This window comes from Muscardinus avellanarius (assembly GCF_963383645.1).
Source record: "Muscardinus avellanarius genome assembly, chromosome: 12".
Lineage (NCBI taxonomy): Eukaryota > Metazoa > Chordata > Mammalia > Rodentia > Gliridae > Muscardinus > Muscardinus avellanarius.
This window is the reverse complement of record NC_137798.1, coordinates 25835909-25849243: the sequence shown is the minus strand read 5'-3', so window position 1 is coordinate 25849243 and position 13335 is coordinate 25835909. Positions and strand designations below refer to the sequence as shown.

General features: G+C 52.3%; 1 protein-coding gene across 8 annotated transcripts; it reads left to right on the top strand.

The window, feature by feature from the left end:
• Positions 1-1563: 1563 nt before the first annotated feature.
• On the top strand, positions 1564-7596 carry NDRG2 (NDRG family member 2; the record flags this gene model as incomplete). Of its 8 annotated transcripts, none has more annotated exons than XM_080708286.1 (15): positions 1567-1641; positions 1967-2008; positions 2338-2443; positions 2635-2755; positions 2920-2982; positions 4055-4115; positions 4290-4376; positions 4564-4620; positions 4781-4884; positions 5292-5336; positions 5608-5626; positions 6343-6390; positions 7058-7093; positions 7215-7266; positions 7430-7596. In XM_080708286.1, the coding sequence occupies 15 exons, from the start codon at positions 1567-1569 to the stop codon at positions 7594-7596; spliced, it is 1083 nt and encodes a 360-aa protein (XP_080564412.1). The 8 variants fall into 8 exon arrangements, with proteins under 8 accessions (XP_080564415.1, XP_080564412.1, XP_080564410.1 ...); XM_080708284.1 differs by having other exon boundaries at positions 5608-5656; XM_080708283.1 differs by having other exon boundaries at positions 5608-5659.
• Between the last annotated feature and the right edge of the window lie 5739 nt (positions 7597-13335).

Genomic DNA, 13335 nt, shown 5'->3' with positions numbered 1-13335 from the left:
CCGGCCCGCCGCCCAGGCCGCGGGGGGGGGCCCGGGCTCGCCCCCCGGCCGTCCCGGGGCTCGCGGGCGGGCGGGCGCGTCCCGGGCGAGCGGAGGTGGCGGCGAGCGCGGCGGCAGGTGGGGGCGGCGCGGGGTGCTGCGGCTGCAGCCCCCCCCCCCGGGCCTCGGCGCCCACCCCCGGCTGGGGCCTCGCGCGGACGGCGGCCCGGGCGTCGGGACAGGCTCCGGTGCGGGCCCCGCCGTCCAGAAACCCCCACGCCCCTCGCCGGCCGTCGGGGAGGCGGGGGCTCCGGGAACGCCGCGCCCCTCCCCTGTGTCGGGCCCCGTGGAACCGGGGAGGGAAGGCCGGGGGCTTCTGTGTTTGCAGGGAACCGTCATGCTCTCCTCCCCTCCTCTTAATCGAGAGCTGTCGGTTAAGCTGTCCCCTGGACCCCCTTTTAATTTGCAGAAAGGAAACCGAGTGGTAGCCTACTGGGCCAGGGTCTCCCTGGCAGTGGTCCAGCTACAGCTAGAATCCAGAGGTTCTGACACTCTGTCCGCCACATCAGCACTTCTCGCTCGCCACCCCCAGCCCAGCCAGGGCTGATACCTGCTCTGTGCTGGCCCGCAGGCCCCTCCAGCCCTATCGATCGGAGCCTAGAGAGGACGCGTTCTCTGGACTCAGGGGTAGAGATTGGGGAGGGTTAGTGACCCTAGGAGTCTGAGTCTTGGCTGGGGCTTTCTATCCCTGAAAGACCCAGGATCTATCTTCAATGTCGTTCACCTCGCTGCTGTGTTTTCTCAGACCCCAGAGTCAGGAGGAGTGAGAACCCCGACCCCTAATCCCACCGCGTCCAGCCAATAGGAGCCCAGTAAGTGACCCCACCCCCAGGCAGCAGGCCCCTTCCCTCGCAGGTCCGCCCCGGGCTGCCTGCTTTGCTTGCGGCCCCTCTCATGTAGAATGTGTGCACATTTAATGGTAGTCAGGAGAAGAGAGTCTTGACTGTTGGGACCAAGGAGGCATTGGTTGGGTTGGATACTCAGGTCTTCCTGTCATGTGTCCTCCCTGCAATCAGACGCTGCTCTGGTCATTTTTAGCCCCTTTCCTCTGAGCTGCTGACCTTGGGCTTTAGTTGAAGGACATAGTCAATGGTGAACTCTCATAACCCTGTCCCTTTGTACCTTTAGAGTACCCAGTCACCGAGCCACGAGTTTCACCCTCTAACCAACTGGGAGTGTGGGGTGTTCCCTAAATATAGCCGGGGAAACCAGAACCACATTGCTGCTCAACTGGTATTTCCGTCCAGGATCGAGGAGGGAGGGGGTCCGGAGGTGCTGGTGTTGAGGGGCAGCAGTGGGGTGGGCAGACTGAAAAAAGTACTGATTCCTCTTCTGCAGCCTTCCTCCTCCCAGTCCAGTTCCGCTGGACCAGGAAGGGTCCTCCAAGGTGCTGGAGTGGCCTTCTACTCCCCGGTCCCTCTGCGCTTTGTATTGCCCTGTGCTGGGAGGGGGCCAGGTAGGTGCTGGAGGAGATGCCAGGCTGAGGAGGCAACCACCTGCCTTGTTCCCTCACCCTGCCAGGCTACCATGGCGGAGCTACAGGAGGTGCAGATCACAGAGGAGAAGCCCCTGTTGCCAGGACAGACACCGGAGATGGCCAAGGTTGCTGGAGACCCCTGGCTCCCCTCCCCCAGTCCAGCTCTCTGAACACCCCCCTTGCCTCCTGGCTTGCCAGGCCCGTGGCTCTCATTCTATGCACACCCCTCCTTCTCCACCTCCACCTCCACCGCCTGTCATCCCATGCACTGTAATTGGGGGTCCAGAACCCCGTCTTGTCACTGCACTAACCTTCATCCTTCTCTGTCTTCTTTTTTGTGTGTCAATCTCTTCCTGTTTTTGGTCACTGTCATTTTACCTACCTTTCTGTCTGTCTGTCTCTCCATCTGTGACTGTGGCTGTGTGTTTGTCTGTGTGTGTCTCTCTCCAGGAGGCTGAGTTAGCTGCCCGAATCCTCCTGGACCAGGGACAGGTAACAGGGTGCAGTCCCAGGGCGGAGGAGGGGCACTTCCTTCCCCAGCATGGAGAGGCCCCTGCCTGGCTCTTGGTCCTCTTTTACTTCCTTTCCCTTCCCCATCTCGCCCTGCCCTTTCCTTCTCACAGCTCCTTGATGCCCACCAATTTTTCATTCTTTTCCACCTTCAAACCCAGTCTTCAGCTGTCATGTCATGTCCTAAATCCTCGCTGATCCTGTTTTTAATTCTTTGTTCTTGTTCCTGTCTGTCCCCCGAACCCGATGCTGTGCGTCTCCATTTCCTTTTCCTCTCTGTCTAACTCCTGATGGCCACTGTGTTCCTGCAGACTCACTCTGTGGAGACGCCGTATGGCTCTGTCACGTTTACTGTCTACGGCACCCCCAAACCCAAACGCCCAGCAATATTCACCTACCACGACGTGGGACTCAACTGTAAGCACCTTTGTGCCTTCCCTTTGTGGGAAGAGGCTGGAGGGAGGGTCAGTGTGGGCAGGAGGAAGCCAGTGGCCAGTGGAGGAGAAGTTCTCTCTGGTCTGCTCGGGGCATCAGAGCAAGCAGGTGGGTTCTGAGGCGGACACGTTCCCATCTGATTCTGTTGTTGGGGTGATGTGGGTTCTCTTTAGATAAGTCTTGCTTCCAGCCACTGTTTCGGTTCGGGGACATGCAGGAAATCATTCAGAACTTTGTGCGGGTTCACGTAGATGCTCCTGGAATGGAAGAGGGGGCTCCTGTGTTCCCTTTGGGGTGAGAACTTGCCCCTTACCCCTTCACCAGACTGCAAAGACACAGGGCAGGCATGGGGAAGAGTGGACAGGGTGGAGCAAGGGGAGGCGGCGGGGATTCTGGAGAGGGCAAGGCGGGCACCCTGAGATGGGCGATATCTTCCTTCATGTCCCTCTCTTCCCCAGATACCAGTACCCATCTCTGGACCAGCTTGCAGACATGATTCCTTGCATCCTGCAGTACTTAAAGTGAGAGGCCTGGAGATCCCTCCAAATCAAAGCTCTCTCTCTAGGGGCTCTTAGAACACCTGTTTCCATTTGTGTTCCTGGGCTCGTTTTGGTCTCCGGACTCAGTTTATCCTTCCTCTTCCTGGCTTTGGAATTTGACTAGGGTCAGCAGAGGATCCTCAGTTAATGGAGAGGAAGGGTCTGTGCTTGGCCTGCCTCAGGCTGAGGAGGGGCTTCTCAGATCTGGGAGCTGGAGAGGAAGAGGTGGGGGTGATCTAATCCCCCAAGAACCAGATAGACCTGTCTTTCCCCTCCCATTCCTCCCTCCTCCACACACTGGGTGAGCTGGGAGCTCTGTGTAAGGAGTGGGAGAAGGCCACACTTGGCTTCTCAGTATGCAAAGGCAGGTACTGACTGCTGGGTTCTCTTCGTGGCTTGGGTTTTTCTGAACACCATTGCTCTTGGCAGCTCTGGGCACCTCCTTGCCTCTTTTCCCTCCATTCTCCCTGTTATCCACCAAAGTTATGTCTGTTTTTATATTTTTCCCCCTATAATACTGGGGTTTGAGCCCAGGGACATTCTACCTCTTAGTTACATCCCTAGCCCTATTTTTTATTCTTTATTTTGAAACAAGGTCTCACTCAATTGCAGAGGGCTTCACTAAGTAGCTGAGGCTGTCTGCGAACCAGTGAGCCTTCTGTCTCAGCCTCCGAGTACTGGGATGACTAATGTGCGTCACCATGCTCCGCTTGTTTTCACATTTTACTTTAAGTTTTACTCTACGCATAGGAAGCAGAACAAGTTGAACGAGCACCTGAGGGTTGAGAACAGAGGGAAAGAGCGTCTGGTTGGTAGGCTGGTAGACGAAGGCGGTTCACTTTAAGACGTTAGCACTCCATGAGGAGGCTGGGCTGCCTCACAGATCTGCGCTGGCTTCCAGTGCCAGCCCTGGTGCCACCTGTAGCTTCCTGATTCTCTTGCGATCCTCCTTTGTGCCTGTGGCCTGAGGAAGGAGGGTGAGGAGTTTGAGGAGATCAGACTGTGACAGGCTTTGAACCCCAGGGCTCCTGAGACATACATTCGTCTTTTACAGTTTCTCTACAATAATTGGAGTTGGTGTTGGAGCTGGAGCCTACATCCTGTCCAGATATGCTGTAAGAAACACAAACTTCCAGCTGGGGGCAGAGGAGGGCCTTTAACTGATTAGCAGGAAGAGGGGCTGGGGCCTGGCATCCAGCCCTGTGGGAGCCCCAGAGCGCGTAGAGCATTGCCTGGGAGAGTTAAGGCCGCGTCCTGTTCCTGATTTCCTTCATTCCGCTGCCCTTCAGCTCACCCACCCGGACACAGTTGAAGGTCTTGTTCTCATCAACATTGATCCCAACGCCAAGGGTTGGATGGATTGGGCAGCCCACAAGGTTTGGAGGGCCTGTGTCCTGAGGTCTGGGGCGGGGCCTCCCCTGGCTGGGTCCAGTCAGGCAGCGGCAGTGTGGCTGAACGGGCTCTCCAGGGAGAGGGCCTGGGAGGAGAGTGAGCTGTGTCGTTCGTTCCCTTGGCTCTTCTCCCATACAGTCCTGAATCCGCTCACCCGCCGTTTCCTCATAGTTAACAGGCCTCACCTCTTCCATCCCGGAGATGATCCTCGGACATCTTTTCAGCCAGGTAAGTGGTCATGGGAGACGGAGGGAGCAGAGGGGATCTGCGGGCACTTGAATTCTTGGGGTGACTTCCTTGGCTGGAAGGGAAGAGGACTTGCCTCTTCTCAACGTAGTAGTTGTGGGCTTCTCTTTCCAACCCTAATTTATCTCCTTCTTGCCTTCAGGAAGAGCTGTCTGGAAATTCTGAGTTGATACAAAAGTATAGAAATATCATTACACATGCACCCAACCTGGAGAACATCGAACTGTACTGGAACAGCTACAACAAGTGGGTGGGCGCAGCGGAGACAGGCCTGGGAGGCCCACGGCGCGGGCGGGTTGGGGGCAGGGCTTGTGCGCAGCCGGGAAGCTCAGGACAGGCCCACGGGAGGACTGCAAGGCCTGTCCCTTCTCCTCTTTACCTCCCTGGGGTCTTTGGATTCCGGGATGCGAGACATGGACAGGCCTGCCAGGCCTCCCTCCTTGCCACCCTCTGACCAGGGATGCCAGGCACAAATGACTAGCAGTTTTGCTTGGCATCTGCCTGCCACCTTCTCTTTCAGTTTCTACTTTTAATCATCAGTATTTGATCATGAAGGAGGAAGGTGGCTTCCTTACGGGGTGGGGGGAGCTTATGTCTGGATGGATAGATAGCACTGCCTGCTTAAAATTCCTATTCTTTGAATCCCTCTCTAGCCGCAGAGACCTGAACTTTGAACGTGGTGGTGACGTCACCCTGAAGTAAGACCGTGAGGGATAAGGCTGTGCCCCTCCCTGGGTCCTCCCTAGGGGCTCTGTCCCTTAAAGGAGGAGTATTTGCCAGGATACTCCCCTGTCGCCTCTTCCCCTAGCTGCTGGCTCCCCTCAGGTCTTCCCCTTTGCACCCTCCTGGGGCCGGAGGGAGGAGAGGCTGCTTCTCTCTGGGTCCACACGCTTTCCCTGCTGTGGCTCTAGGAAGAGGCGGGTGAAGGCGTGTTGGGCTCACAGTGTCTCCCCAACACTGTGCCCCTAGGTGCCCCGTGATGCTGGTGGTAGGAGACCAAGCACCCCATGAAGATGCAGTGGTGAGTAGGGAATTTGGGGGTGGTGAGGAAGAGTTGGGGTCTGAGGGCGGTGGTCAGAAGGTTTATCTTGGCCAGGGGCAAACTCTGTTTGGGACAGGGAGACTAACTTTGGGGCATTAAGAATTTGATTGCAGCCAGGCCTGGTGGTGCACGCCTGTAATTCCAATACTTGGGAGGCTGAGACGGGAAGATTGCAGGTTTGAGTCAGCCTCAACAAGTTGTGAGACTCTCAGCAACCTAGCAAGACTGCGATTCAAAAATAAAAAAAAGGGCTGGGAGTATAGCTGAGAGGTATAATGCCCCTGGGTTCAGTCTCCATCCCCAATACTGAAAGAAAAAAAAAAATCCAGCCATGGTGTTACACACTTGTAATCCCAGTACTTGAGAGGTTGAGACAGGAGGATTGCTGCAGGTTCGAGGCTCTCAGCAACTCAGTGAGACCCTGTTTCCAAATAAAATATAAAATAGGTCTGGGAGTGTAGCCTGGGGGTAGAAAGCCCTTGGGTTCCACCCCCAGTTACCCCCCCACCACACACACACACACACACACACACACACACACACACACACACACACGCATGCACTGGGTAGGGAGTTGATAAAGGTACTGAGGTCAGGATCCCTTGAAGGGGAGGGGCTAGAGAGAGTGTAACCTCATTTATTCAGCCTCCTATTTACTCCAGGTGGAATGTAACTCAAAACTGGACCCCACCCAGACCTCTTTCCTCAAGGTCAGTAACCCTACTCCACAGCCAGCCTGGCTTCTGTCCCCCATCAGGAGTCACTTAGCCTCTCTAAATTCAGCGTCTAAACTAGGGTAGGCGTGGTGGTGTAGGCCTGTAATCTCAGTGCCCAGGAGAGGCTTGTAGGATTACGGCCAGCCTCAGCAATTTGATGAGACCCTCAGTTACTTAGTAAAACCCTGTTTCAAAATACAAAACAAAGAGCCGGGCGTGGTGGCACACGCTTGTAATCCCCAAGCTTGGGAGGCAGAGACCGGAGTATCTTGCAGGTTCGAAGCCAGCCATACTGGCTTAAGAGACCCTGTTTCCAAATAAAAAATATAAAGAAAATAGGTCTGGGAGTGTAGCCTGGAGGTAGAAGGGCTTCCAGGAACCCCAGTACCACCAAATAATAATAATAAATTAAAAAAAAATAAAACAAAACAAAAAGGGCCGAGGATTGTAGCTCAGAAGTGAAGTGTCCCCGGGTTCAATCCTAATGCCAAAAATAAACAAATTCAGCTTGTAAGCCTTCATGGCCCTTCTGCAGGGGAGCAAGGGGAGTGAATGAAGAAAACTAAAGGGGCTGGAGAGAGGAAGCTAGGGAGAGAGGCCTCTTGGCACGGGTCATCTGATTTGTATATATCCTTTTTTCTGGGTGGCCTCTCCCGAGCAGATGGCTGACTCTGGAGGTCAGCCCCAGCTGACTCAGGTGAGCACCCTGCAGTCACAGGGTGGGGAAATGGCAGAGGGGTCAGTGTCTCTGAACTCCCACCATTCCCGCCTGCCAAGGCTTGTAACTTTCCTGTCTCCCCTCCATCCTACGCGCACAGCCAGGCAAGCTGACTGAGGCCATCAAGTACTTCCTGCAGGGCATGGGCTACAGTGAGTATGGGAGAGGCTATCCTGAGCAGGGGAGGGAGGGCACGGAGGGCTGGGGCCACCGGCTGCCCATCAGCCTATCGCCTCACTGGCCCGGTTAGAACGGAGTCGCCGCCTCCCTTCCCCACTCCTCTGTGACTGCCTGCTCATCCTTCTGTCTTCACAGTGGCCTCGTCATGCATGACTCGCCTGTCCCGGTCTCGCACAGCCTCTCTGACCAGCGCAGCATCCTTCGATGGCAACCGGTCCCGCTCCCGTACCCTGTCCCAGAGCAGCGAGTCGGGGACTCTGCCCTCAGGGCCCCCTGGGCACACCATGGAGGTCTCCTGCTGAGTGCGCCTCAGTGCCTGGTGTGGGACCCCACCCACACCTCCCACCGCACTAACCTGGGAGGTGTGCGAGGAAAATGGGCAGATCACATGGGAGGTGGGTGACCTTGATCTTTGATTGCTACCCTAACCTTGACCTTTAACCTGTGATTCCCCCAGCTCCTGGGAGAGATGACCTAATATCTCTTAGGGACCCAGACCCCTAAATCAGCCCCTCTCCCACTTTGGTGAAGGAGGAGAAGGCGTGTGCCCTCTCCCCATCTGACCCGGGTGTCTGTAGACGTCTGTAGACCAAGGGTAAGAGGCCGTGGTCGTCAGGGTTCCTCTGTCAGACTCTCCCTACTTGCCCGTATTTGCAAGGCCAGGGCATGTGTGGCTGGGGCTCTGTCGCCGTAGCGGATTGGCTTCTCATGAACTCTCCAGGCCCCTGAAGGGAATGGGCCTAGGTGGATGTGCGTCGGGAAGGCTTGCTGGTGGGTTAGTGGTCCTCAGGCTGAGATAGGACGTCCAGGTGTAAGGAGTGTGGTGGGAAGGTGGGAGCGAGGGCCTGGGCCGTTAGGCTGCACTAACGTTTAGCTGTCGGTGTGTGCCTAGGGGGTGGGAGCCATGTGTGCGCCAGGCTGCCTGGGCATGGCAAAGGGCGGGAAGGGCTACGCTGGGCCCTGACCGCACACTGTGTTGTGTACAGAGGGTGGCCCCGTCTCCCTCAACCTGCTGTGACAATAAACTAGAGAAATCTGAGAACCGTTTCCCTGGTCTGACTGCCTACCTCATCCCCCTTTCCTGCCCTTTGTCCAGCTCTCAGGTACAGGAGAGGACATGTGTAGCATAAGCACTTCATAAGATAGGCCCACACGGAAGCCAGCTTTTGTTTTTTATGTTTTATTTTATAGCACTGGGGATTGAACCCAGGGGTATTCTACCTCTGAGCTACGCCCTCAGTTCTGTTTTATTTTTGTTTTGAAACAGGGTCGCGCTGAGTTGATGATAGCCTCACTACTCACTGAGACTGTAACCTGCAATCCTCCTGTCTCAGCCTCCCAAGTACTGAGGTTACAAGCGTGCACCATCATGCAGTATTTTTAAGTTTAGGATAAAGGAGCCATTTAGATCCCAGGAGACTTCCTTGTCAGTTACGGGTCATTGAGAAGAGCCGCAGAATTTCAGAGATGCCACCAACGTCATGATCTTTGAGAAGGAAGTGAAAGAGGCTGACTGAAATGCCCGGGAAGCGTGACAGTGCACCTCCCTGCAGGATCCTCCCTGGAGCCCCCGGGAGTCCATTTTAGATGCTTCAGTGCAGTCAGTAGAACAGGACTCGTGAAGCTAACACACGGCCTGGGCCGCCCATTTCGCGACTTTGTGCTTGTGTGGTACTAGAGATTGAACCCAGGGTAATCTACATTCTACCTTTGAACCACACCCTCACATTCTTCTTTTTTTGATTTTAAGTTTTGAAACTGGGTCTTGTTAAGTTGCTGAGACTCTTGCTAAATTGCTGAGGCTAGGCCGGGCGTGGTGGCGCACGCTTATAATCCCAGCATTTGGGAGGCTGAGACCAGAGGATCGCGGTTCGCAGACAGCCTCAGTTACTTAGTGAGGCCCTCTGCAACTCACTGAGACCCGGTATTCAAAATAAAGACTAAAAAATAGGGTAGGAGGTGTAGCTCAGAGGTCGAATGCCCTTGGGTTCCATCCCCAGACCCGCAAAAAAAAAAAAAAAAAAAAAAAAAAAATTGCTCAGGCTAGCCTCAAACCTGTGATGCTTCTGTCTCAGCCTCCCATGTACTAGGATTTACAGGTGTGTGCCACCATGCCTGGCTTTAAAGACTTTTTTTTTTTTTTTTTGGCACTGGGGAGTGAACCCAGGGAAATTCTACTTCTGAGATACACCCCAGCCCTATTTTATTTTTTATATTTATTTTATTTTTGTAGTAACAGGAGTATTCTACCTCCAAGCTACACTCTCAGATTTATTTATTTATTTATTTATTTATTTATTTATTTATTTACTTACTTACTTACTTACTTATTTTGCAGTACTGGGGATGGAACCCAGGGGCATTCTACCTCAGAGCTACACACCCAGCCCTATTTTTTATTCTTTATTTTGAAACAGGATCTCACTGAGTTGCGGAGGGCCTCACTAAGTAGCTGAGGCTGTCTGCAAACCGTGCTCCTCCGGTCTCAGTCTCCCGAATGCTGGGATTACAAGCGTGCACCACCACGCCTGGCTTGATTTTATTTTTTATTTGGAAACTTAAGTCTCTGAGAGCCCCATTGAATTGCTGAGGCTGGTTTTGAACATTACAAGCCTCCCGTTTCAGACTCTCAAGTACTGGAATTACAGGAGTATACCACCATGCCTGGCTCTATTTTTATTTTGAAACAAAGTCTGGCCAAATTGCTGAGAGCCTCATTAAATTGTTGGGTGGAATATTACAAGGTCATTACAAGTTTGCTTTATAGGAACCTCTTGGGCAATTATACAATTTCCTCAATGAAACCGAGCTGAGGACTACTAAACGTGTAGTGCTGACAGTGATACACAAGTGAGAACGTGGTATGTCCTTTGTTTGAGTGTTTGGGATTGAACCCATGGCCTTGTACACGCTAGACAAGAGTTTTACCTCTGGCTAAACCCCCAGCCTGAGTCTGTTTTAAATGTGGTAAGCCAGCCCTGCTGGCACACACCTGTAATCCCAGTACTTGGGAGGCTGAGACTGAAGGATCATAGTTTTGAGGCCAGTCTCAGCAACTTAGATCCTAAGCAACTTAGCCAGACCCTGTTTCAAAATAAAAATTAGAAAGGACCGGCAGTATAGTTGGGAGGTAGGATGCCCCTGGTTTCAATTTCCAGTATCAAATAAATAAATAAATAAAATTGTGGCCTAGTGTGGTGGCCCACACTTGTAATCCAAGTTTTTGGGAGGCTGAGACAGGAGAATTCCAGGTTTGTGGCCAGCCTCAGCTATTTAGTGAGGCCCTCTGCAACTTAGTGAGACCCTGTTTCAAAATAAAAAATAGGGTTGGGGGTATAATTTGGAAGTTAAATGCCTCTGGGTTCAGTCCTCAGTAAAACATACACTACACCACACACACACACACACACACACACACACACACACACACACACCCCATGGCCGATCTGGGTTAGAAGCCAGACAGGACCAGGTGTGATGCACACACTTCCCAGTACTTGGGAGGCTGAGACGAGAGGATCACAGGTTCATAGCCATAGTGAAGACCTCTGAACTTGCTTCAACAATACAATAGGACTGGGGATCTCAAAGGTAGAATGCCCCTGGGTTCAATCCCCAACGGGGGCGGGGGGGGGGAAGCCAAGAAGCCAGACAGAGGTATTGGGCCATCAATAGGAATATAAAACTAGCTACAGGAGGGGTGTTGGATAACTAAACTCAGGGCACGCAGAAAGGAGTGCTGAAGTGCCGCTAAAGGAACAGGCTGGTTGGCTTCACTGAGGTCAGCTAGCTCCTCAGCGAAACAGGAGGGGAGGTAGAGAAGCACAGCCAGCATCAGCATCATGGCAGGCAAGGAGGTGGCACCTGCTTATCTGCTTGTACCTATGACGTGCTAGCTGGGGCTGGAGCTCAGAGGCAGAACACCCTGGATCCAATCCCCAGTGCCAAGACCAAAGCAGATGACACTTAGCAGGGTAATCTTGAGAAATGGGAGCAAATTGCAGTTGTGTACGTGTGTGTGTGTGTGTGTGTGTGTGTGTGTGTGTGTGTGTGTATGACAATATGACATATACATATTACAGAGCTGCTTGTGTGAAGCGGGTGGTGACTGTACGTCTCTGCACAAGAAATCTGAGTTAGGTAGAAGGAAAGATTCTCTGCTGGCAGTTGTGGAGAGGGGATTTGCTGTCCTCAACTAACCTCTCTACTTGTTGGTCCTAGACATTCCAGTCTCGCGGGTGGAGACACACTGCCCCCCTGTGTTTGGCATAGTTCTTAATAACGCTCCCCAGTTCTCAGGTCCATTTCTCTACAGCTCCATTATTCCTGGCAGTTCTGCCAGTAGCTGTATCAGAAAGTCCTGATACAGCCATGGCCTACAGCTTGTGTCCATTCTCAAGATCAGAGCTCAGAGGCTCGGTGTGTGTGTGTGTGTGTGTGTGTGTGTGTGTGTGTGTGTGACTTGAAGGAAGCAGAACCACAAAAACACCTACTTTTTTTTTTCCTCTGCTTTGGGCTCAGGATTCCTGTGTCTCTCTTCCCTTTATTCCCAGGGAATGTGAGTGCCTCCCAGAATTTAGGGGCAGGAGCTCAAGATAGCCAAGAGAACACTCAGTGGAAAAAAGGATAAAACTAGAACTGCGGAAAGAGTCTTTTGGTTTCAGCTTGAAAATCCTGAGTCTCATAAAAAGATTTTTCAAGAGTTAGACTCCGAAGGTCTGCACAGCAATATTTCAGTTGGCAAATGGAATGTAAATATGACAGTGGTCCCATAAGATCTTTATTGCCTAGTGACACTATAACTTTCTCAGTTTATATATATTAAGTAAGTATGCTCTGCGGTGTTTGCACAGTGACAAATCCACCTGAGGATGTATTTTCCAGAACCTATCCCTGTCATGAAGCTATGTGTGCCATGCCCACAGAGCAGCGAACCCCAGTTGGGCGGTGTAAGTTAACACTGAGAGCGCTTTAATGGTTTAGCTAAGAGCAGGAGGCGACTTTTCAAGAGAGGTTTAGGACTGACTAAAAATGGGACTCAGCTCTGACCGGAGGCCAACTGAGCCAGAGCAGTGTCATTTATTTGTGTCCCTGCTCTTCACTAATGCCGGAATTTCCCCCAAATTGGATAAATGCCCAGTAGAAGCAGAGTGAATTCTGTATTTGATGTTAAACAAATCTAAAGACAGTAACTCAGGACACAATTAAAAATATAAAAAGAGCCGGGCGTGGTGGTGCATGCTTGTAATCCCCGCGCTTGGGAGGCTGAGACAGGAGGATCGCACAGGTTCAAAGCCAGCCTCAGCTACTTAGTGAGGCTCTCAGTAACTTAGTGAGATCCTGTTTCCAAATAAAATATAAAAAAGGTCTGGGAGTATAGCCCGGAGGTAGAAAGCCTTTGGGTTCCACCCCCAGTACCACCAAAATAAAATAAATAAATAAATAAATAAAATAAATAAAAATATAAAAAGAAGCCGGGCGTGGCGGTACATGCTTATAATCTCAGTACTTGGGAGGCTGAGACAGGAAGATCACAGGTTTGCGGCCAGCCTCAGCTACTTAGTGAGGCCCTCCCCAATTTAGTGAGACCCTGTTTCAAAATAAAGAACAAAAAAACAGGGCTGGGGATATAGCTCAGAGATAGAATGCCCCTGGGATCAATCTCCAGCACCAAACCAAACAAAAAACAAAAATTAAAGACAAATTAAAAAAACCAAAAAGCATTTTAAGAGTCCATCTGTTGCTGGGTGTGGTGGCGCACACTTGTAATCCCAGTACTTGGAAGGCTGAGACAGGAGGACCCAGGTTCTCGGTCAGTCTCAGCTACTTAGTGAGGCCCTCTGCAATTTAGTGAGACCCTGTTTCAGAATAAAGAATTAAGCTGGGTGTGGTGGTGCACAGTTGTAATCCCAGCATTTGGGAGACGGAGACAGGAGGATCCTGGTTTGCAGACAGCCCCAGCTACTTACTGAGGCCCTTTGGAACTCGGTGAGACCCTGTTTCAAAATAAAGAATAAAAAGTAGGGCTGGAGTTGTCAACT